The following is a 27,028-nucleotide window of genomic DNA, read 5'->3' as shown; positions in this document are numbered from 1 at the left end:
ATGTACCATTCTGTTGAGGGATGTTGACAACTGGAGAGGCTTGTATGTGCAGGGACAGGAGGTATATGGGAAATCTGTACTTCGGAGAGCAGTATAGAGTTTCCTCCAAAAATTAAAAATATAAGTACCATGTGATCCAGCAATCCCACTTCTGGGTATATAACCAAAATAATTGAAATCAGGATCTCTAAGAGATACCTGCAACCTCACATTTACTGCGTCATTATTCACAACAGCCAAGATATGGAACCCAAATTGACAGATGAATGAATACAGAAAATGAGGTATATACGTACAATGGAATATCATTCAGCCTTAAAAGTAAGGAAATCCTGCCATTTGCAACAACACGGATGAACCTAGAGGAAATTATGCTAAGTAAAATAAATCAGTAACAAAAAGACAAATATGGCATGATGCCACTTATATGCGGTATTTCTAAAATAGTCAAATTTACACAAGCAGAGAATAGAATGGTGGTTACCAGGGGTTGGGGTTGGGGGAGGGCAAAATGGGGAGTTTTTTTAAATGAATACAAAGTTTCTGTTGTGTGAGATGAATAAGTTTTAGAGATCTGTTGTACAACATAGTACTTTAGTACTATGTACTTTAGTACTTAGTACTTTAGTACTTTAGTACTTTAGTACTTTAGTACTTTAACAATATAGTATTGTGTCCTTTAAAATATTGGGTCGGCCAAAAAGTTCCTTTGGTTTTTAAGTAAACATAAAAGACATATTTTTCATTTTCACCAAGAACTTTATTGAACAACATATTCATCCTTTTCTTCCACTACCTTCTGCAATTTTTCAGGCAACTTCATAATTCCATCTTCCCAAAACATTTTATTTTTTTGAGCAAAGAACTGTTCTAGGTGCCTTTTACAGTCTTCCAGGGAATTGAAATGTTTTCTATTAAGAGAATTTTGTAAAGACTGAAATAAATGGAAATCCAAAGGTGCAATGTGTGGTGAATACGGCGGATGAATCAGAACTTCCCAGCCAAACTGTAACAGTTTTTGCCTGGTCATCAAAGAAACACGCAGTCTTGCATTATTCTGATGTAAGATTATGCATTTTCTGTTGACTAATTCTGGACACTTTTCAACGAGTGCTGCTTTCAGTTGGTCTAACTGCCAGCAGTACTTGTTGGAATTAATCATTTGATTTTCTGGAAGGATCTCATAATAGAGGACTCCCTTCCAATTCCACCACATACACAACATCACCTTCTTTGGATGAAGACCGGCCTTTGGTGTGGTTGGTGGTGGTTCATTTCACTTGCCCCACAATCTCTTCCATTCCACATTGTTGTACAGTATCCACTTTTCATTGCCCATCACAATTTGTTTTAAAAACAGAACTTTTTCATTACATTTTGGTAGAGGATTGCATGCGGAAATACGGTCAAGAAGGTTTTTTTCACTTAACTTATGTAGAACCCAAACATCAAAGCAATTAAAATAACCATTTGCACCAATAGCTGGTGCAAATGATTTTCAAAACTTGACTTGGATATTTTGAGTATGTTGGCTATCTCCACGTGGTATAACGTTGACTGTTCTCAATTAATGTCTCGATTTGATCACCATCAACTTCAACTCGTCTACTGGACCGCAGAGCATCATCCAGTGAGAAATCTCCAGTATGAAACTTCAAAAACCACTTTTGACACTTTCGATCACAGCACCTTCTCCATACACTGCACAAATCTTTTTTTGCGTTTCAGTTGTGTTTTTACCTTTCTTGAAATAATAAAGCATAGTATGCCGAAAATATTGCTGTTTTCTTCCATCTTCAATATTAAAATGGCTACACAAAAATTCACCAGCTTTGATTAGGTTTTTGTTTGTTTGGGTTTTTTTGATTAGTTTTTTTTTAAATGCACGCTGATATGACAGCTGTCTCAATACAATCTAACAAAATTGTTTCGAATGAAGTTAAAGACAAAAAGCACTACTAGAGCCATCTTATGAAAAAAAAGAAAGAAACGAACGAGTTTTTTAGCCAACCCAAAATATTAAGAGGATAGATCTCATGTGAAGTGTTCTTACCACAAACAAGCACACACACACACATACACATAAGAACACAAGAAAAATGCTGGAGGTGATGTATATATTTAGTGCCTCGGTGTGATGGTGGTACCATGGATGTATGCATATATATGTCCAAACTCATCAAAATGCATACACTGTGCTCAATTTTTTGTATATCATTTATACCTCAGTAAAGCTAAACAAAATCATTAGAAACACTTGGAACGCCCCACCACCAAAAAAAAAAAGTCACCCTCTAAATCCCCTGCAGTCATGTACACACCTTTGGTGTCAGTGCATGGCAGGGCTAAGATGAGCAGAGTGCCTTGATTCAATCTCCTTTTCAACATGAAAACTGCTCCTGCAGGTAAAAATCCTCATGCTATTTACTAAAAGGAAGATCCTTATCTTCAGAATGGTCTTAACTGAATATCCCTGCATAGGGATTTCTTATAGGAAAAGATAAAACCAGAATCTTTGGATGTATGAGGCATGCATCAGTGGAAAGTGTCCTGTCAGCTGGAATAGAAAATAAAGATGTTTTGCAGACTGAATGTCCTCTCTATGTGAGACCATTGTCACTGTGTCACTCCTTTAGGGACATTATCTTTTCAACCTACTTTTAACATCATTCTCAAACTATTAATTTGTATAGATTAATTAAATATCAGCTGACTCCTTTGTACTGTATTTTAAATTTTAAAATAGTGTTGGTTAACTTAAACAGATGCTAAAACATCTGATTTCAACCTATCTTTTCCTTTATCATTTTATGTTTCTACAAGTAAAGTAGATTCTGAAGAGCCTAATTTTCTTTCATAATACTTACAATAGCCTTAGAGTTAAGGAAGTCATCTCGGTGCTCTGAGGGTTACCTTGGTGATGTCTATGAATTATCCACTAGTAGTTCAATTAATTCTGACTTATGTAATTTAGTGCTTACATTATTCTTAATTACATTTGTTTAAAAAGGTCTTGAAGGCACTTGTATGAGCAAAGTGGTGTCCCATAGGCTTCACTGTTCTTATACATTTATAGAATTCTAATATGGTATTTTATCAGCCTCACTCTTTGTCCTGATAAGCTAATTTATATCTGGCAAAGAACAAGCTAAACAGATTTTCATGATGGATAGGATGTTAGGGGCGAAGGTTCACTCCAGTGCCCTGGAAAATCTAAAATCTTCAGGGATGTAGAGCAGTAGCCTCATCAGGTAATAAAAGGCTTGACATGCACACACTGCTTTATTTAAATTAAAATGCCTTTCCGTGAAAAAAAACTTGAAAGAAATAACTAGCAGAACAAAACAAAAAAGAAAAACTAGGATCTCAACTATTCTCCTTACACTATAGCCATAGCCACCATTCAGGAATACAAGCATATAGAGCTAGATAAAAAAGCTTTGGTCTTCACAAATCATAACCACGTTTGATCAGCACTGCATAGAGGGAAATGAATAAAGCAGACATGACGTATATTATCATGAAATTCAGAGTTCAGTGGGAAAGACAAATAGAAAGTAAACCAAAAAATAATTGCAGTTGATAAGGTCTTTTAAAAATCTTGTACATTTCTCCGAGGGAAAATAGTAAAGGAAGTTTTTTCGGGAATAAAACCATTCCCTTTTATAAAGTGACATGTAAACTGAAGTTAATGGCAAGATGTGACTGGTGGATGGGAGGTGAAAGGGTTGTTGTGTGACTGTTTCGATGAAAAAAAGAACAGCCTGAAACAGAAAATATAAACATAAACACAAACACACACACACACACATATAAGGCAATGAGTACTCGCTTGTGAATAAGTGAAACAATGTACAGCACTCCCGGCCGGGTCCATACAAACCGTCCTCACGTGACCCCCACCCCCATTCTCTCCTGTGTCTAATCTCTGGTCTGATGCAGACTGTCCAGCTAAATGACCTCTGAGAGCTCAGGGCACAGCAGAGTCAGTGACAGAAGGAGAAGGCTGGACTCCAAACACAGGTAGGGAACGTATATGCATCAAAAATAGTTCACTGCTGGGTACTGTCTGCTGGAATTTGGGGCATTGCCTTTTAGAGCAGTTGGAGTGGAAAGAGGGGTATTATTACCGGGCACCCACTACACTGTCAACATCAGGTGGCTTAGCCAGCTGGACCTGGATAGCGGGAAGTCACTGAAGTGCTTTTATGATCCAGTTTACGTTTTGAGAGCTATCACCCTGCTTGCTGGGTGGACAAGTGAATAGGTCAACAGTGCTGGGCAAGGGACACAGAGGAGAGGGCAAGAGGAGGAGACAGGATGGCTCCACCTGGGTGAGGGGAGGGGAGGAGTTAGAACTGACAACAGACATTAATGTTCTGGGTCATTTCTAGGGAGTATTTCCTTTAAGCCACAAAAATAGCAATATGAGACAGCTTTGAAATTAGCTTCGAGCTAACAACTGTACTCATACTCTACCATATACCTATTTCAATTAAGTATCTTCAAGGACCCTCTCTTTATGTGAGCAGAGTAGCTCCCACTTGACACAACCTTTTTTAAAGTGAAGGTGTCAGTATAGAATTTTAGCTACAGATAACTCATAATTCTAACCTTCTATTTCCCTCAAATTAGAAAGGTGTTTTGAGGTGTTTCAGATAAGGCTTCAATGTCAGCTATTAGTACCATAAAGAGGTCCCATGAAGCCTGTGTCTCCCTAAGTACTTCATACAAATATTTATAAAATATTTATAAAATATTCGTAAAGGAACACTGTAAATTATAAACTACTAGAAATGTCGCTATTATCACAAAAAGGTAAAAGATTTCTAAATAAAATCCTTAAAAAGATACCAGGTAAAAACGCAAAATTTTCAAAGGAAGATTAAAAAGTTACAATTTCATTTTTTTAGCTTGAGACCAATTTTAAAATGCTAGCAGTTTTCTCCACATATGGTAAAAAAAAATCTTCCATTATGAAAAGAATCAGTCATTTATTGTTAAAGCAAGGTACCATACTTATTTGTAATCAATGTTACTTATCTGAATATTTGATTCTCTAGATCATGAGATTTCATAAAACTTGTCATTACAGCACTCTTGGAATTCATAATCTAATTCCAAATTAGTATTTACAGACGTGCAGAGGAAAAGCTGACTAAGTATTAGATTCAGCATGGGAACAGCATTTTGAATATAACCATCTCCGCCGCTCATCATCTTGGTTGCATTTTAAATACTTATTCGATTTTACAATTAAATTCTCATATTTACTCTTCTCTAAATGTCAGTAATTTAAGAAAGATCTCCCTCTAAAGCACACCAGACTTCCAAATACATTTTTAAAAATTCTGGTCTATTAAGCACATCTGTTTCCAGCTCTAAAAATTGCTAAATTTTCCAGCAGCCAGTTTTTAGCCAGGCATGTATTTGTTTGTAAGTTTCATGCATCTAAAAAAGAATTACACGGTATTCAAAAATTTTCATAGATGAAGAGCTACAGTGAAAGAAAAGGTCATTTATCAGAATTGTTGAGAAGTGGAATAAGAAAGGAGAATTCATGTGAAGGTCCAGAGGATGTATCATAATAACTTTTTCTGATTGTCAATCAACTTATGGGAATTTAAAATATTTTACACTTTAATTACTGTACAATGACCTTTCTAAATGTACCGTAAGATTATTGTTCTCTTATAATCTATTATAAAACAATTAAACAAAGAATATATAAAAATTACATGCGACTAAGTATTTTTATTTATTGTCTAAAAAATTTTTTAAACATTCCAAAATGTTTTATAAAAATAACTTAAATATATGTTTATGCCACATGACTTCCAAAGGCTCTATGAATATCATAAACCCCCTTTAGGAAGTGGAAAGAAATATTTTTTAAAAATAATCCCATATAAATAATTCAAACATTTTTTAAATCTCTGTTAAATTAACTTTCCATCATCTACAATAAAAACTCTTCCTTTCATTCATTGTCACTTTTCTTCAAAGTTCAAAGTTGTAGTTCATCTAACTGAAACATACATTCAAAAGTTTAAATATTTAAACAAATTTTCCGTAACAGTCTTGAAGTTTCCTTTGTTCCAAAAGCCCTATTATTATTATTTTATTTATTATTATTTTATTTATTTATTTATTTATTTATGGTACGCGGGCCTCTCACTGTTGTGGCCTCTCCCGTTGCGGAGCACAGGCTCTGGACGCGCAGGCTCAGCACGCGCAGGCTCAGCAGCCATGGCTCACGGGCCCAGCCGCTCCACAGCATGTGGGATCTTCCCCAACAGGGGCACGAACCCGTGTCCCCTGAAGCGGCAGGCGGACTCTCAACCACTGCGCCACCAGGGAAGCCCCTAAAAGCCCTATCATTTTATCTAGTAGAAGGGTCACATATGTATTAATATATACTTCTGTATGGGTGTCAAAATATAGACGCAATTTACACTGTAAAATGCTATGTTGATTTTATTTTTTCTCATCTATAAAGCTTTCTTAAGCAATTTAAAGTAGACATTTTCCAATTTGATACTCCAAAATATCATCTTTGAATAGAAAACATTAAACATTTTAAAATATACATATCATTTTGTAAACCAACTGAAAACCATGACTTTTTTCAAAAGCAGCTGCTTTCAAAATGTTAAATTGATGTTATCAAGTCTGCACTGCCCATTAGTGGCAAGAGATTGTAAATGCATGATTTTAATTAAAGTGAAGACCAGTTCTATCTTAAATATTAGTTTTCTCGATCAAATTAAAACTCGTTATAAGACAAACACACCTACACTGTAAGCATAACACGGTTTTTGTGTTATGAGATATTGTTCCTGTAGAACATTAATTTACTGTCAGTGCTCACACCCAGAGACCACGTTCAGTTAGGTACCTGTGAATATAAATATGATGAATCCATCACAAATGCATGTGTGTGTTCACGCATACACTACATACATGCCCACAGTGTAAGCTGGAAACAAAAACACTCTGACAATATAACATGAACTTATAAAGCAGAAATAAACTTTATCTAGCTTGTTAGCTTTGTTTAAATTACCCCTCATTGAGAAATATTCCCAAACTAACCTTCTGTGGTTCTCACTGAAATTACCTTCTGTTAATAAATGATTTTTAGGCAGGAGATATTTGTTTAAGGGTATTAGGAAACTCTCTCCCTCTTTTCATTTGCTGACTTTGTTTCTTGTATGTTTTCAATGTAGATGTCATTTTTCAATTCTAGCTATGGAATGGAGAGAATATAAGGTGAAAGGAGAGGGGAAGCAGCTCCCTTTGAGCAAAATACTCAACAGTTTCTTAAAGCTGAGGAACAGCTTCTTTTTCTTTTGGCCTGTGCTGTGGGCCATGCAGGATCTTAGTTCCCCGACCAGGGATCAAACCTGTGTCCCTGAAGTCTAAGCATGGAGACTTAACCACTGGACTGCCAGGGAAGTTCCCCCCACCCCTTTTCTTGGAAAACATTCTTTTATTTTTATTTTATTTATTTATATGTTTGGCTGTGCCACGGGGCATGCAGGATCTCAGTTCTTCAACCAGGGATCCAACCCATGTCTCCTGCAATGGAAGCATAGAGTCTTAACCACTGGACCGCCAGGGAAGTCCCTCCCTCTTTTCAAATCTCAGTGGTCTGCAGGGTTGACATAGTCGACTAGTTCTGAACCTCTGCATGATGATTACTATGCTCTGTGAACATCAGGATGCCTGCATGTGACCCATAAATAAGGCAAGTGCTGGCAACTAAGGTTCTTGAATATTCCCTCATGGGATTTCTGCAAACTTGAGTCAATGACTCTACACTTTATCACTTGCTGGAAACAAAGCTGAAACAACGTTCGTATGGAATTTCATAAACAAAGAGGAATACTGCTTCCCACTTTTTAAACAACTGATGGAGGAGTGCTTTAGACTAAGGCATGATTACATAACTGATTTCGATATGCAGCTTCTTTCGACAGCTGTCAACACATGTACAGTTTGTATGTGTGTATATATATATATGTATGTATGTAGCACACAGACGAACTAAATGCTAACTCATTGGGGAGCATTTAGCTTGCCATTATTTTTGCTCAGTATTTTTCTTTGATTTGCTTTGCTCATTATTCTATCCCACATACTTACCTAGCATAGTGCTTTAGTACACAAAATACACACAATTAATATTATTTAAATAATGAATATTAATAAATCATGGAAAGTGTTCATGACAGCATTTTATTGATGAAAATGCAAAGGAAATGTATAAAGGCTAATGGCTGATTCTGAGTAACTATAATGCCAATGTGAAAAGAACCTAAATACACTTAAGATAAATTAATATTTTCAGAATGCTTTATAAAAGAGTAAGATAAAGTTGTTTATTATAGATGTTATGATATGATGGCATCTTAGGCTCTCCGTCCCCTCACATGTGCCTGGAATGGATAGCTAATTGTGTCATGTGGGTGATCATTAAAAATATGTGTTATTTAGAACAAGATTTCTTATGGCTTGAGTTTGACTGAGTCCACTATTAATATGTGAGTTCACATATTCCTTTTATAGAGGGAATTCAATCTTTTAACCTCCTTTCCTCTTGTCTACTCAGTCTTCTGCCCACCAGGTTACACATTGAAACAGAGAAAACAGTCAGTTGCTTCCTTTCCATCACACGTCTCCCTACCTCTTTCCGACTTTTTGCCTTTGATTCTTTCAGTTCTTCATACTTCCATTTCCACACAGACAAAGCTGACTCCAGCCGTTCTATTTCTTTTTCCAAAGATAAGCGCATTCTAAATAGAGAATTAAAAGCAAAATAGACTTACAATTTTAAAATAATTTTAGGAATGCATTCAATTTTAGATTTTCCATTTTCCTAATTTTTTATATTCGTATATGATCACTGTCATGACAGAAAACTTTTTTCAGCTTATTAAAAATATTGAATAAAAGTTGGTTTACAGTAGTTTAAACACATTTAATTCGGCTTTGCCAGTATTAAAATAATTGACTTTCTGCCTGCTGTCTCCTGAATTATTCATTCATTTCTTTCAATGCTTCTTATTCATATTGTTTCCTTACATAGGAGGATATATATATGTTTCTAATTTTAACATGGTTTTTATCCAACTTCATATCGTGCCTGTATATGAAGGAAGAATTCTTTGATATGACAGAGAATACCAAGGAGCCCACATAACCATTTAAGAAATCAGTCATTTATTGGAGATATAAAAATACTTTTTAAATATCTGCAATTCTGTTTTAATAAAGCAGTTTCACTGGGATCTCTATTTAAATTATTTAAAATAATTGAAATTAATTTCTCTATTTGTAGAATAAGTGACAGAACTTGGATGAAAATCTTTAATCCTTTAATATCTCATCACTGATTTATTTTTTCCATGCCCACACATCTATTAGAGTGGGGGATGCTGCAACAACAAAAATGAAAAATATGTAGACCTAATTTAGGGGTCATGTGGTGGACAGGGGCTGGAAAGAAAACATAACAAGCCAGAAAAATAGTGATACATGTTATTTAGTGGTGAAACACAAGATGAAATTGTCACTTGCTGTGCCTTGGACATAGAACATGTGCCTGACATTACCAATGGGATGCTATTGGGCACGATGTGGCCAAAGACTTAAAAAGTGTTTGTGTAACTGGGCTTACTCACTTACATTTTGGCCATGACTATGAGAAATACATACCTGTGCAGGCCCACTGCTCCCAGGGGAAGATAAGAGCCATGAATCACAGCTGAGTTTTCCCTGCAGAGCCCTGTCCAGATTAACCAACTTCCAGTGGCTCACAGACTCCAACTAAATAACTTCTGATTGTTACATGCCTCTACGATTCTGTAGTTGTTAGTTACAGTCTTACTGTATTTATAATTAGCTAATACACACACAGATCTATTTCAGTGATAACGCTGCTAGAAAGATCTTGGGACATATTCACAGAGCTAGAAGATGCGTCCAGAATCAAAATTGAATGCCATTTCCTTATTTATAAGAAATATGAATCTTCTAGGTAGCAATAGTGTGAAAAGAATTCAGAATAGAATTAGGCCATAAATATATTAGTTTAATCCAATCGATGCATAAGCAGCCCATTAAGGGGTTACATAATAATATTTGCATGAATCAAGCCATAAAATTGAAAGAGGATAATAAAAGAATTTGTTACAGCTTAACTTCACCTCAAAAGACTTAAGTTGCAAAAGACACCAGCACTATTTATAGGACTCTAATTTGGAATCCCTTATTAACACAGTACGTATATTACAATGAACAAAGAAAAAGGCTCAGTAGGTTCTTCAGAACACTCCTACGGATGTCCACAGGTCCAGATTAACAACTGCAGCCAAAAATTCTGATAGATAAGTAAATTTAGCCAGCTGGTGACACCCCAGTTGCTTACCATGATACGATATTTGCTCTTAGTGACTGTGTTTGAGATTCTAAGAATAGGATTAAATATAGAAATTGGGAACAAATTGCCAAATAGTAACATTTTGTGTTAAATATAGAAAAAATACAAAAAAGCCATTGTATATTAAAATATGTTATGCATTTGGCATTCAGGTTTTAAAGTTTTGGATAAGGTATTTTTGAATATTTAAAAGAAATTGAGTATTGACTTTAACCTGTAAATTTAAGTTGAAAAATATAATAAAATTGTATTGTTTGTGACTTCATTGAAATACTTAAGAATCACCATATTTATAATTTTAATTTATTAGAATTACATGAGTAGAACATGACAATGTTTTCATCAGTGAAAGGACTATCTTAAATTAATAAAATAATTTTATTAAAGGATATTGATCAAATACATTTGTGTAATGAAGCATACATTGAGAACATTTTCTCAAAATTAATTTTGAGAATTATTTATAAATAGATTAATATAAAAATTATGCTTGAAAATTTGAGAAAAGTCTACATTTTTAAATTTACAAATTCAAAATTATACATGTTGAGAAATCAGTGTCAGCTTTTAACATTACACTCTAATAAATCAAATGATAATGTTAGCAAAAAAGCTCATATTAACATAAAAATGATTTATAATTACTGTAGAGTAAATGTTGATCCTCGAAATTGTCATCAGAATTACTGTGGCAACTATGCCCTCAGGGGTTTTATAAGAAGTTCAAGAAGAACATTGCAAATTATATTAAACTTTTAGTTACATATAAGTATAGATATAGTCTAAAGATCTGATTATATGTAGAATACATCTAGACTAAGTATTCAAGGCCAGTTCATGAAATAAGAATAATTTTGAAAAGCATATTAACATGAATAGTTAACCATTTGTATTCTTTATTTAAGGCAGATTAGTCACATTTAAAATATAGCATTATTTCTCTCTTTAAGTATGTATCTTAAATAAAATAACTGATATTTATTAGTTTAGTGAAAGAAAATTATGTATTTCATTCTGTAAAATGGTACAATTTAGAGAAGTGAGAGAACAGGCAATTCATAAAAATTTATTTAATAGCAGTGTGATGCTTGGGTGTTTTTCAGCATAGCTTTATAAAAAAAATTGTGACTATTTGTTTCAAGCATTAGGACATAAGGACTGTGCACACTTAAATTTATGCAGCAGAGGGCACTCTTTAAATCCTTAATTTTCTGGCCTAATCAATTTATTCTCCATTTTAGAGAGATTTTCAAAATTGATTAATTATACTTACATTTATAATTGAAGTTTAAACTATCATCATATTGTTTGAACTACAAGAAGGCAAATAAAAAAAAAACCTAATTTACTCTAAAGGATATTGCATATTTTATGCACAGATTCTTTAAAAAAAATTACTAAGACAAAGCTCAGAAAAAATATAGTATTTTAATATGATGATATAAATTTTTAAAAATCAGATTGCTAAAATGTATAATATTTGCAGGATCTAAAAAGTAGTGTATGAACCAAAATGATTTTTATGAAAAGATATGATTATATTTCTATGCAATCTTTTGATACCTTGTTAATCATCCCATAATGATCCCATAATAAATAGGCATAAATTTTAAACATCTAGACAGGAAGATTAATCAAAATTTTTTTCAGAGATAAAAATTCCTAAACATTACTTTCTGGTAATAAATATTAATCATTTTTGAACTGTGTGAAATTTCATTGTAAAATATCTAGTCAGTATTTTCTTAGAGGTCTGTTAATGTTAAATTTTTTTGCCAGACAAAAATAATTAATTTGTAATAACATCTAGATATCCATTTTTTCATTAGTCTAAAATTTAGAGTTAGTACTAAATGATGAATAACAAAATTTTTTACAAGTATACTTTAAATAAGCAACCTATTTATCATTTCATGATTTCGCTATTTATAACTACATATTTCAGCAGTAACATCTTTCAATATCTTTCATTTTCATCACCTTTCAGCATTTTCAGCAAATAGCCAAAGCCATATATAGTTAATTTAATTAGAAAAGAGATGACTTTAAAGGATACTGTTAAGCTCAGAGACACCCAGGAGGACAAGAGACCAAGGCTTGGACAAGGCTATGCAGCCAGGAACAAGACCCGTCTCATGTCACAGAACTGGCCCAATGAAGACCCCACTGCCTGTTGCCTGTACACTCTCCTGATATCAATTATGTGTCCAACAAACAAATATACTCAAAATAGCTAATTTAAATAGAAGACATTAATAGCACAAAGAATCTCTGGGAGAGCCAGTGAAGCAAATTGGGAACCTGCAGTCAGAAATACCAAAGATAAAGCCATAGAAATCTTCCCATCAGCACTTTCTTGGGACCGCCATTTAGATACAGACATCACAGCATGACCTCAACATCCCCTCAACTCGAGTCGTGGGATGATGTCACCAGAGATTTGAGGCTGCTGCTGCCTCTGAAAACAAGACGTAGGTACTGCCACTGCCTTCTCCCCTCACCAGGATGGATGCTGGTGCTCTCATCTCCTTGGAGGATTCATTTATGCTAAAACAACTAGGTGGCTACATTTAATAGCTGTTCCTATGTCAACCGTCTGCACCCTAGCTGCAAAGGAGACTGAGGTAGAGAATTACTAGTGCTTTTATTGTCTACACAGAGAGATAGACTCTCTCATTAGGTACAGGACTGCCCAAACACAAACATACTTTAGAGTAAAAAAGAAATTGTAAAAATACACAAAAATTAACTTGAAATGGATTAAAGACCTTAATTTAAGACCTGAAATGTAAAACACCTGGAAGAAAACATAAGGGGAAAGCTCCTGAATATTAGTAATGGCAGAGATTATTTTGATTCTACATCAAAAGCACAGGTACCAAAAACGCAAAAATAAATAAGTGGGACTATAGCAAACTAGAAAGCTTCTGCACAGCAAAAGAAACAATTGACAAGATGAAAAGATAACCTATGGAATGGAGGAATTATTTGCACACCACACTGGGATCAATATCCAAAATATATAAAAGGAACTCATACAACTCAGTAGCAAAAAAAAAAAGAAAGATGAATGTACAGCATGATGACTATAGTGAACAACATGGTACTGTATACTTGACATTTGCTAAGAGAGTAGATCATAAGTGTTCTAACCACACGCAAAAATAATAACTATGTGAAGTGATGGGTGTGTTAATTAGCTTGATTATGGTAATCATTTCCAAGTATGTATATGCATCAAAACAGCATGTTGTATACCTTAAATATATACAAATTTTATTTGTCAGTTATAAGCTTACTGTATAGCCCATTAGTAACAGTGAATAAATAAGTAAAGTAGATCTGACTTTCTATTCTTTAACAATATTACATTAAATAATATTAACCAGACTTGCATGCAATTTTTTCATTGTCTTGAGGAATATTCACAACCAGATATATAGATTTCTTTCTCATGCTAATCATTGGAGCATTTTCAGTTGGCTGTACTATCTCACCAAGATTTAAAATCTCATTTTATTGAGAAAAAAAACATAACATTTAATGAAGCAAAGAAAAATAATTGAAGCATACTGCTCTTCTTATATAGAAAACAAACTAAGGAAATAAAATTGAAAGGGCAATTAAAGCTCACATTGACAGAAAGCTAACATTTTGTAAGGGACGCAGGTGCCATCTGCAGTTTAACTTTAGAACTAATTCTAAAGGCTAAAACAGCACATCAAAATATTTTACCTCACCATCTCTCTTACTTAAGACGTAATATTGCCAAAGTTCCTCTTCCTAAATGCTTAGGTACACCTAGCTCTGTACGAGGATCAGTCTTCCTGCCCTCATCTCAAATTTCCTGCCTGGGAAGGTCGGTTTTTTTAAGAGATCAGAAATATACAAATTCTCAGTACATGAGCAGCTTCCAGATACTGGGTAATTATTCATCAAACTGAACAGTATGAATAATACAAATAATAGATAAACTTTAGTGTTTTAGATGAGGGGGTTCTAGTCAGTCAATGGTGGAAATGATTCCCTGAGTTCTCTAGGTTGATTCCTGTGCTCTAGTCAAGAGAAGTTTCCCACTAGCTGGGAACATAGAAAAAATTACATTCACATCTTCTCAACTCCAGCCACCCACTCACTGAGATTCCAGGAGGAAGGATTTAAAAGATTAGACAGATTTATAGTAAAAGTATATACTGTATCCTTGGGAAACATTCTCTTGTGATAGAAAAAAAGGCTTTGCCATGGCCTCATGTGGATTGCAGGCTAATGTTAATTCATGGACATATCACACCCGTGGGACTGCTTCTTAAAGAGGAGAGTGAGGAAGCAAAATGGAATCAAAGGCCCCGTTTCCCCCTTATTCTCCAGCCTGTCTTTTGTTTATATGCTGAATTTGCTGAGAACTGGGGGACTTACTTAATACTGTGGGGATTGTTCATTTATTCCAAGGAAGTCAGATATATATGTACATGTACATGTGTACAAGTGAGAGTGTAAAGACACACATGTGTATCATTAAAACTGGTACTTTGGGGAGTTTACATGCAGGAAACAGCATTTTCACATTGTTCCTATTATGTTATGTAGGTGAAGTAGCATTGTGAGTGGGTTGGAGAGAAGTCTATAACCACTAAAAAGTTAAATCCTTCAAGAAATGAAGCCCAGAGGTTAGAACTTGACTGAGACCTGTAGTTCCAGAGAAAATTAATTGTTAATATGGGTGCAGGCGTTCAATTTTATTCTCTTTTCTACTAAGGTTGATTGCCTCTGTTAGGAATTTACAATTGATGGTAGAATAATAAATATTTATTCTCTACACAGATACTTGTATTATCACAATCTGTGCATGTGGTGAGGTATAGGCAAAGAATTTGAAAAAGGGAATTAGTGGTAGGAATAAATTTCAGAGGACTTGTGGCTGACAGAAAAGGATGGGCAGATAAAGAGCTTGTAGTACTGGTGAAAGGTTTGCGTGCATACTTATCACTTTCAATCCATGTAAACCAGGGAAATTAAAACCATTATATAATATATAATTATATTCATACTTAGTGATAATATACATCACTCCCAGTTTTTTTTTTTTATTCTGCCCATTCAGAGTCTTATAACTAAAGAGATGGAAAAATAATTATTTTCAGATTTGGGGACCACATTTTAAAGTACATCAAATATTCCACTTATTAGTTTCTAGGGTGATCATGAGGGAACAACAACAAAAAAACCCATATTGAGTAATTCATATTAGTGGCCACTTTCCCAGACATTGTGTTTGATCCTCACAAGAATCCAGTGAAGAGGGAAGAAGTGATGCTATGTGACTTTTAAAGCCAGGTCATTAAAATACCATTTATTTCTCTCTGTGCTTGACAGATGTTCACTTTCAACCAAGCCATTATGCCGTGTGTTAGCCAAGTGGCCACACAGATAGGCTATATACAGATGTTCCAACTGAGATCCCAGATGAGAAAAAAGATCAGCTGGCAGATATGGGAGTAAGTGAGATTTCAGATAATCCTACACTGCCCCCCGCACCTAAAGTCACCCTCGGCCCTGGAGCCATCCCAGCTGAGGTCACATGTAGCAACAGATGTGCTGTCCATAGAAATCCATGCTCAAGATTCATGAACAGAATACGTGGTGATTGTTGTCTCAATAATAATCATCATTTGTGAACTTGTTATAAAACAATAGATCATTGGAACACAGGTATCACTGTCCATATTTTTACAAAGTTGACAATAGCACACCCTTTACTAACCCAATATCGTATAGCTAGAGTATGTCAGAAGCAAGATGAATGTCCAGGTGATTTAATCAAGTCTAGTTCTCCTTCCTCTCTACTATACATGGTCAATGAATAAAGCATCTTTTTCTGTAATCAGTACCTCACAAAATTGTGAGTTTCCCCTTATGAATATTAACATATCTATTCATTTTTATTGACTCACTGAAATCTATGAATGCTGTAAAAGTTAGATAATACACAGGTTATTTTTATCATAAACATTAATAATTCAAATATAATGAGGGTGATCTACCAGAGAAGATGAGAACAAGGTTATGATAAAAAATGATAAAAATGAACCTGTTATAACTTATTTTTCAAAATTCAAAAAATGAATATAAAATTCAAACTCATTTTTCAAATATTAGTACTTAATGACTAGTCATAGGTAAAATACATTAGCAGATGGCTAGTTTAAGAGACTTAACAATGTTAAGAAGTTTGAAAAACAGACTTGGTTAAGGAAGACAATAATTAGTACTTACTCTCTTTCTTTCCATAAGATTTTTTGGAACTCATCCAAATTCACCTGCAAAGCTGAAATTTCAGGAACTCCATTCTCCAGAGGCAGATTTATTGCCTGCAGTCTTAATCCAGGTCTCACTGTACGGTTTTCAGAACCACCATTCTTGAATAAATCAGGACAATCTAGATTGAGTTTCACCTCTTCATTTAATTTTAATGGGTCAATAATCAAACCTTCTTCCTGAAAGAAAAAAAAATACAAAACAATTATTATTGTTGAATTTTAAAATCCAATGTAGAAAAATCATGAAGAAAACATTTTTGAAAGGAAATAAAATGTTACGATTCAGCATCAAATTCATATTTTCACTTATTTATCATTCTCTAATAGTGTTATATGGACAAACTTTAACTTATATATTTTTAGGCTTTTTTTTCCTTTCAATGTTCTACCATATTCTAATAAAATAAATTTCCCTGCGGTCTCTTAAAATTTTCCATTTACAGTGGAATACGTTATATCTAACATACACTCAATGCATCATGAAAAGCTTAACATTTTAGACGGAATTATAGAAAAGCAAGATATTAATTGATTTTATGTTTTTAGAGATGGAATTAAATAGAAAGGGGTAATAATATAAAGGGTAAATAATACAAACTATTTAAAGAGATAACATGAATTCCTAAAGTTTCCCAAAGTATGTTCCATGAGTTGTTAATAATATTTGTCAGATTTAAAAATATATATGGGGGGTGGTTCATCAACAGATAAGTGTATGCATGGCTAGATTAAAGTTTACAAACTTTTGTTATGTTCAGAATGCTCAGAAATTTCAAGATTCCAAATATACCAAGAAATTCCAAAAGTGGGTAGTGTGAAGTATTCCCTAAAGGTATTTCCCTATGGTACCCATTTTACAGGAATTAATTGTGAGGCCAGAGTCCCAAACCTTGGGAAATGTTTTAAACTACTGCATGGATAATTTAAGAGTCGCTTATTAGGGTAAATGGAGAGAAATCTCTCTAAATATCTTCTTTTAACATAAAAAAATGCTGGGGTTTTTCTTTGGCTAAAAATACTAGTAATATCAGTAATATGGACTGAATCGTGTCTTCCCTAATACCCATATGTTGAAGTCTGCACCCCCCCAACCCCCAGTACCTCAGAATGTGACTATATTTGGAGACAGGGTGTTTAAAAAGGCAATTAAGTTAAAATGAGGGTCATCAGGGTGGGCCTAGTGATGGTATCCTTATAAGAAGAGAAGATGCAAACTCATATATATATATAGGATGGATAAACAACAAGGTCCTACTGTACAGCACAGGGAACTATATTCAATATCCTGTAATAGAAAATAATATGAAAAACAATATATTTATATGTATAACTGAATCACTTTGCAATACAGTGGAAATTAACACAACATTGTAAATCAACTATACCTCAATAAAATAAATTTAAAAAAAAAAAGAAGAAGAGGAAATTTGGACACAGACACACACAGAGAAAAGGTGATGTGAAGACACAGGGAGAAGACCGCCATCTATAAGCCAAGGAGGAAGGCCTCAGCAGAAACCAGCCCTGCTGACACCTAGATCTCAGACTTGTAGCCTCCAGAACAGTGAGAAAATAAATTTCTGTCGCTAAAGCCACTCAGTCTGGGGTACTTAGTTCTGGCAGCCTAAACAAACAAATACAGTCACCACTGGTTTTGCTATTTTCTCTTCCCTCTCCATTACTATATACAGCATTCAAATATGCACATAACCTCTAAATTCTTCTGGATTTTTTTCTGACCTTACTATTTATGTTCTCCTTGGTAGGATATTCTCTCTTTCCCAAGCACTCTCTGATGGACTCACACGTTTTGGAACCAATTTGAAAGGGGTCTCTCTGTGCATAGGACACTTCTATGAAACTAGGAAGCTTCCGGTCCTGGGTGACTCTAGCTTCCAAGGCCTCTTTTTGATGTGACAAACTTTGCTTTTTTTTCAAGGCACTCAATTCCTTCATGGTCATCTCTAATTTTATTCTGAGTTGTCTTCCTTCCTCCCTGGCGCTGTTCCTTTCAGCTCGAACTTTACTCCACTTTTCTCTCCAGTTGGCCGTGCAGTCTGACCACCATCGCATGGTCTTCTCCATCTGAGCAGCTCTGGCCTTGACCTCCTCCAGTTCCCGCAGGCGAAGTTCTTCACAAATGCCCCAGTCGTTGATGTTGCAGGAATGAGCATGGGAGTTGTGAGCGGCATGAGATTGCAGCGCATGAAGGGGCAAACAAGAGCTACAGGTGTCCCTGCGGGATGAGGCAGGTGCCCCCAGGTCACACGGTGGTTTAACTGATGACTGCTGCATCTGGAAGATTTGTGTTTCTTCAATTAACCGATGAATGGAATCTAAATTCATATTTATCTTTTCAGGCCTAAAAAAAGACAGAGAACATAATTGCATTTGAATTTCCTCTGCAATTATAAGAGCAAGACCGACATTTAAAACAGAAAGTGATAAAAACAATGCATCTTCTCAACATTGTATATTTTTCTTCCCACTGTAAAAATAGAGAGGATTTTATGCATTTGTAATTATCCTCAAAGAAACAGAAATCATTCATATTTAATTTTGCCAAACGAATACAAATAAATTTATAAAGATGCAACTGGGGATAGCACAGGATGTGATTTTAGGAAATCCAATTCTTTTCACGTAATATTTATTGTAACACATATTGTCCATTAACTGCTCAATGGTCCCCTTTTCCCCTGTTAACTAAAGCACAATTTGTTCAGGTGGAAGGCAGAAGCTGTTGATCTCTGGAAGGATAAGCCTCTATTCCAATCCCAGGGGCTAAATCTTGAGTGGTCTAAATCTTCCATGACAACCCCCATTTAATTCACCATTCACTGGTTTTAAAGCAGCATATGACCTGGTTCTGGCTGATGAGATGTGAGGGGAAGTCTGCTAGAAAAGTTTCCCATCTAGAAAAATGTGAAAACATCAAAATAAGAAACCCTTTTTCCTCTGCTTTCTTCCTGCTTGAACAAAGACATGATTCTGGAAGAAGGTAAGTGTAACAGCCACCCTGTAACATTAAAAATGGTGCAACAGATGGATGAAAAGAGCTTGATGTAACAATGGAGCTGCAGCATGAAACAAAGAATCCATACCTCTGGTTTCCTTGCTATGTGAGAATGATTAGCTATATTTATTTAAGCTATATTTATTTAAGCTATATTTATTTAAGCTATATTTATTATATATTTAGCTATATTTAGCTATATTTATTTAAGCTATGATTGAGTTTTCTGTTACTTGGAGTCAAAATGACATCAAAATATTTAGCTATATTTAGCTATATTTATTTAAGCTATGATTGTTGAGTTTTCTGTTACTCGGAGTCAAAATGACATCTAACTGATACATGAATTAATTTCCTACTATGGTTAATATTATGATAAATTCAAAAAATAAAATATGAATAAGACATGGTCTTTATCCTTAAAGATTTTATAGTCCAGTAGATGAGACAAGCACATAAAATTTAAAATACATAATATGCCTATAAAAATATATTTATTTAATCAAATTTTTTTAGCATTGTATTATGTGTCAAATCAATGTTAGCTTCCTAGGATATGTACATGGTACTCTGGGGAGAACTGCTAAAGAAGTGATGAGCTGTTTCCTAGAAATTAAGAGGCTTCACAGACAACACTGAACAAAGTCTCAGTAATTTCAAAGCTTTAAAAATGAATTAAAAACAGCTTTCCATATAAGTAGCAAAGACAAATTAATTGGTAAATGCAAACCTTTGTTATCAGTGTGTACACCCATTACTTTATTCAATATAGCAACATAACCACATTGAGGATTTAGCAAGTGGAACATTTTCTTTAAAATAAATGCTCAAATCATGCAGGTTAATCTAAAATTAATAAAGTTCTGGGCTTCCCTGGTGGCACAGTGGTTGAGAGTCCGCCTTCCGATGCAGGGGACACGGGTTCGTGCCCTGGTCCGGGAGGATCCCACATGCCGTGGAGCGGCTGGGCCCGTGAGCCATGGCCACTGAGCCTGTGCGTTCGGAGCCTGTGCTCCGCACGGCAGAGGCCACAACAGTGAGAGGCCCGCGTACCGCAAAAAAAAAATAATAATAAAATAAAATAAAATTAATAAAGTTCTGTGGTTGTATAAGATTAGCCATTTTTATTATCAAAGAAGATTTTCTGGTGTAAATAAGCTTAGATAATATTTTGTATTCATGACATTAACTACTCCCTTTTTTTCATTTCCTCTTATATAGTTACAGATCATAAACTGTCTTTTTATGAACCATCTATTTAATCAACTGAAGGGGTTTCATGATACCAATTAAGTTACAAAATAAACTTCTATTCACTGAAAACAAGGCTATATAATATTAAATGCATATCACTTGCAGTTGTAGAAAAAAACACATTTTAATAAGTGTTCTGTAGAGATGCCAAACCAATTCACTCCTTATTATAATAATATAGATTTGTGGTTGTAATTATTTTTGTTAGCATTAGTATATGCCCAATCATATTTGAATTAGTGCTGACTTGGAGCAACTGTTCTTTTCATTTACTGTAACTCAGAGAGCAATGATAATATAACTGACCAAACTTCCTGGACCATTAGTAAACCAAGACCAATATGAAAAAAAAAAAGAACAAAAGGAACTCTTAATTAGAAGCATACCAAGTATTATATGTATATATTTTTATATTTATATATATTTCACTATTTAATGAAATATTTCTTTTGGTAGAAATTCCAAAATGAAGACAGAAAAGTTATTTCAGCATATTAAACTTAAATTTAACCTTGCCATTTTTCAAAATAAATCAGTATCATAAAATTGTAATGTCTTTTAAAATGTCTAACTTTTATTTCACTAGTGTTTTGAAGACTCTATAATTAGACTCTGGTACATTGAGATCTTGCCTACCAATTAACTATGTATTTTTTCACATCTGACTAAACAAAATTGAGTTGGGTTTAATTATTTAGTCCTTGAATTTCAATAGTATTTCCTGTTCTAAAGTGTTTCTCAAGCAAGTGTAATGGGGATATTTAATCCTCATGTGTATTTATTAAAGCATTCATTTTCTCTATACATATGTACCTAATCTTCACGTTTTGTTTCAGATGACTATGAAAGTATTTTTCAGTGGTTGTAGCACAAAGCCTTTGATATATAGGAAAATATTTTAATGCTATTGACTCTGGTTTCTTATATTAATTTTTGGATTGTTTTTACCACAAAAAAAAAGAAGTGGGGAGCACAAGGAAACTCTTGGAGGTGATGGACATGTTTATTATCTTGAGCATGGTGATGGTTTCATGGGTGCACACATATGTCCAAGCTCATCAAATTGTATATATTAAATACATGCAGTATTTTATACCAATTACACCTCAATAAAGCTGTTTTTAAAAAGTTCATACAACCAGGCTACCACAATTACTGCAAGTAATTTTGAATGTAGTATATAGCCATATTAATAAAATTTGATGGGTCTACAATATGTAGACTATATTACTAAATGTATTATTTCTTGCCAAAGAGGAGCTTAATGTGTGAGACATTGGGCTCCAGAGTCTATTGGTCCAAGTTCTGACTCTGCCACTTTCTAGGTAGCTGAAAGTAGAAAAACTACATAAATTGCCTTTGACTCATATCGTTATTTGTGAAGGAAAACAGAATCATCATGTACCTCACTGAGTTCTTGTGATCATTAAGTGGGAAAATGCCTACAGATTGGCTAGCAATTCTTCTCAGTGCTACACAAGTCACTAGTATGTCACCTTGGACTATTGTACTATTTAATTTTTTTCAGTATCATTCCTCTCTTTTGAAAGAGAAATGCTGTGCTTAAAAAATAGGGATAGCAACAGATAAATGTGATTTCGAAAAAAGAAAGCTCTGAATTTCATGTAATAAGGGTACAATCTCATTTTTATATCATATTAATATTATTCAGTACTATTATTATCTCCATCCCAGATATGAAGAAACTAGGGCTTAGGGTTCTAATGTAGCCAGCCCAAGTCAGACACTAAGAAGGAGTCAACCCACAGAAAACAAATTTATGGTTACCAAAGGGGAAAGGGAGGTGGGGGAGGGATATTAGGAGTATGGGATTAACAGATACAAACTACTATACATAACACAGATAAGCAACAAAGATTTACTGTATAAAATACCTTATGATAACTTATAATGGAAAATAATCTGAAAAAAGTTATATATATAACTGAATACTTTTCTGTATATCTAAAACTAACTCAATATTGTAAATCAACTATACTTTATTAAGAAAAAAATTTTAAAAATAAAAGAAAGGATAAAGAAAAAAGAAGGGGTCAATCCAGTTTGGGAATTGAGGAAATTGAACCCAGGGCCAATGCCTCTCCGTATCAAAACTCTCCAGCTTCAAAATACCTATTTCCACTGTAGTGAGATCACCTTTTAGATTATTTCATAAATACATTTGACAGAGTCTCATGCTGGATATTTTTACGTTCAGGTATCTCCCATTAAATCAAACTACAAGTAGTCAACTGATCCTGACATTGCATTTTGAGTCAATTCAATCTCCTCCTCATTGCTTAGAGGACCTGCAAGGTCTAGGCTTGTCCATCCCTCCATGCTTCCGCCACCCTGGTGTGTCTGTACCTTGTACAAACCTCACCTCAGTGATCTCCTTTGTGCAATCTGATTGCTACGCAGGTGCACTCTCCCCTCTCTCCACACACCCAGCTCCTCCTGGCTTCCCATCCTTCAGGTAGCAGCTGCTGGGACCTATGCTTGACTCTCCTCTGTCCCCTGGAGGCCCTACATCTGAGGCCCTCCCTCTGGCCTCCTCTGGATAGTGAACAAAACAGACATGGCTTCTGCCATCCTGGGACCTTGCTAACTACCAATAGCAATAAATCAAGCTAACACCAATTTTAACTGTCTTTGAAAGAAATAACCAGTGTGTTGTGATTTAACACATACCTATATACTGAGAGAAGTCTCTCTGAAGTGTTATCAGAAGCATGAGGTGGACCAGAAATAAAAGCATTTTTGGCATAAGTTACAATATCAGGGCAGAACAAAATAGGGTCCAAAGGGATTTTTGTTTTATTGTTTATATGTATTGCTTTCCATTAACCTATAGGAAATGAATTTTATATGAAACCCTTCTTAGTTTTTTTTCTAAGACACAAAGGACCTCTAATGCATATGCAATAATGTTAATAAAAGCCATAGCAAGGAGAAAATAGATTAATACAGATATAAAACATAATGCTAAGGAATAATTTACTATAGATATGACACCATACACTGTGATAGAAAGAGAAAAAGAAGGATCAGTTTTTAATATTCAGGAAAGTAAAACATCATATTGTATTTTAAAATGTGGCCTGTCAAACATGCACAAGTGATTAGTATAAAAACACATGCATTTTGCATGGGTCAATGCAGAAAAATACAATATATTTTAGGAATGTTTTGCAAGAGAACACTAAATATTAAACGTGAAGACTGCAGCTGTGATAGTAAGTGAAATAATTACAATGAATGGCCATATGACATCACATCGATATAGGTCAAGCTTTGCCCACAGTGTTTTAAAAATATTATATTTTAAAAATCCATACATGGTGGCAAATTATACAGACAGTTATAGTCTACATTTGCTGATGTGAATGTGAGATTCTGGAATCATGTAGAGGCAGGAAATACTTGCACAAAAAAGGCAACTAAACAATATAAAACTTGTGCAAGTTGCCATTTATTTAAAGTTTAGATACTTTATTTTCTAAAAGTATAAAATAAGCACAAATGCAAACGTTTTGTCAATAAAACGTGTATATTTATGTTTTCGAAGAGTCATTATTGAATTTAAATTGCATTATCTGATCAGATAGAAATTATCTTTATTTTAAAGAACTGGAATTCATGTGATAAGCCCTGGCTTTTTTTAGCCGACTCTTCATTGATTCCTATCTTTTTAACTTCTTACTATTACCTAGAATTATTGAAGCCATGTATCACTGTTTTAAATTAATGCGATGTCTTTTCTTTAGTCTAGGTTTCCAGGAAAATTATTTGGGAAAAATAATGTTCCTTAGATAATGCTTAATAATAAAAAATTAACCTCATTTCTTATAAAATAAACTATTTCAGAATTAAACTATTTCAGAATAATCTCTCCACATAGCATCTTGATGTTATCGCTACATTTCCAGACAATAGCAATGTTTCCTATGCTTTTAGAGGCTAAGAAACGAATTGCTACATTAAAATAATAACCTTTTGGGCTTCCCTGGTGGCGCAGTGGTTGGGAGTCCGCCTGCCGGTGCAGGGGACGCGGGTTCGTGCCCCGGTCCGGGAGGATCCCGCGTGCCGCGGAGCGGCTGGGCCCGTGGGCCATGGCCGCTGGGCCTGCACGTCCGGAGCCTGTGCTCCGCGGCGGGGGAGGCCACGGCAGTGAGAGGCCCGCGTACCGCAAAAATAATAATAATAATAACCTTTTAGGTCATAGGTAAAATGATCAGTCTTACTTCTTCAAGAATATGAACGAAGGAGTAAAGAAAGATCCAAAATCCACAATCCATGTTATAAAGTACCAATGTATCATTTGTAATGAGCCTTGGAAAAATAAAATTTCTGTTTTTTGGCAGGCTGATCACCTTGAAGCTTTTATAGTGCTTTGCCTGCCAAGCACAAACTTAGGTTCAGATAATTTAGAATTTCTTGGAGGATATAACATAATTTAACTATTCTCGTGTGGTACTTGGGGTATCAATCAGGTTCAAGAAAGTTCTGTTTTACAATATTCCTGACATGTTTCACCAGTGAACAGATCTTACGACAGAAAGATATTTCATCTAAGATTTGCGTTTACAGCTTAAGTATATTTCTTCTAACAGTACATATAAAATCTGTGCTACTTACTACCGATTTGTATGGGAGCCTGACACTTGTTGAATTCCTTAGCACTTTTTAATATTTATGTTAATTTCAAGGTTTCAGTGAAGAAAACCACAAACTATCCCAGTTTTCTCATGCAATCTAATCCAACTTAATCTTGCCAAAATATCCATTGAGACCTTAAGCCAAAAGTTGACATTAGTATTAGCTGTGGTAGAACTATAAAGCCCAGTTGAATCTTATTTTCATGTAAGAATAATCTTGCTACAATTTCCAGGTGGCTAACAGTCAGGGTGCACATTTTATTAGAAAGAACAGCAAAAACATTGTCTTGTCAAAGATCCTACCACTTTCCAAAGCTGGGCAGGTGGCCCTGAAGCTGGAATTTACGTTGCTGTGCTTCACCATTTTGTGTAATTTCACAGAGATTAAATAATGTAGAGGACCATAAAACTGTGTCCATAAATATTAGAAAATTAAAATCCAGAAGAGCACACAGCCAACAACTCAAAATTATAATTATTAAGTCATAATGTGAGACGAATGACCCTATGAAATAACTCCTATCACAGTTTCACGACAAACCACGTGGTGCTGAGAGGACCTATGCTTTCCGTTCTTTTTTCTGTTTGTTCTTTATTGAAAAGGTATTCACTTGTTAACATTATAAATTTTCTTTAATATTGAATTCATCAACATTTTCCAATATGTATGTCCATTTTAGGGTTGCAGTGAACAAAACCACAAGCCATCCCAATTTTTCTATGCATTTCCTAAGCAAAATGCCTAAGCCACGCACCCCATTCACACGTGCTCTTAAAGAATGTGTGCAGCTAAGTCCGAAATTCTTCATAGATCTGGTTACATTTTGTCCTGAACGAGAGAAAGTTCTTTTCATGTCAGTATGTTTCAGTAATGTTTTCTCACACCCATTTGATGGAATGTGTATGTAGCTGCCAAGCTATTCTACGTCAGCTGACTGGCAAGTTTTCACAGGCTTAATAATGAAGTTTGGAGAATATAACCCAAATGACTGTCATATTTACTTTTGAAATGCAGTTATAAAAGATTTTAATAAAAATATTTATTCTTAAAGTCTGTTCAATTTTCCTGACAGTACATTCTTTACATTAATAATACAAATTGACTGAAATGTATTCCACATCAAAAAGCTAAGAGAAAAAAAAAATTGATATCAGAAGTAGAAACGTTCCAATGTATTTAGATATTTGTGAGCTATACCTATGAATAATATTTCCAAATACTTGGTTTCACTCACCCTACTTCTTACTAAAGCAAAGCAATAGTCACATAAAGGCATGTATGATATTGTTTGTGAAGCTTTACTTCTTACGCATGATCTGGAATTTAATTATCAGTGTA

At 34.5% G+C, this 27,028-nt stretch overlaps 1 protein-coding gene across 1 annotated transcript in view; it reads right to left on the bottom strand.

The window, feature by feature from the left end:
• The window catches only part of CCDC102B (coiled-coil domain containing 102B), a gene marked incomplete at its 5' end in the record, with an annotated part of 224,382 nt that overhangs the window by 160,273 nt on the left and 37,081 nt on the right, over positions 1-27,028 (bottom strand). The window contains 3 exon segments of the mRNA XM_082668129.1: positions 8,690-8,798; positions 16,718-16,938; positions 18,502-19,123. Of these exon segments, the coding sequence (XP_082524255.1) occupies positions 8,690-8,798; positions 16,718-16,938; positions 18,502-19,123 (952 nt within the window).

This window comes from Grampus griseus, assembly GCF_964374135.1.
Source record: "Grampus griseus genome assembly, chromosome: 12".
In the NCBI taxonomy this organism is placed as follows: Eukaryota; Metazoa; Chordata; class Mammalia; order Artiodactyla; family Delphinidae; genus Grampus; species Grampus griseus.
This window is presented reverse-complemented; position numbering and strand designations above follow the sequence as displayed.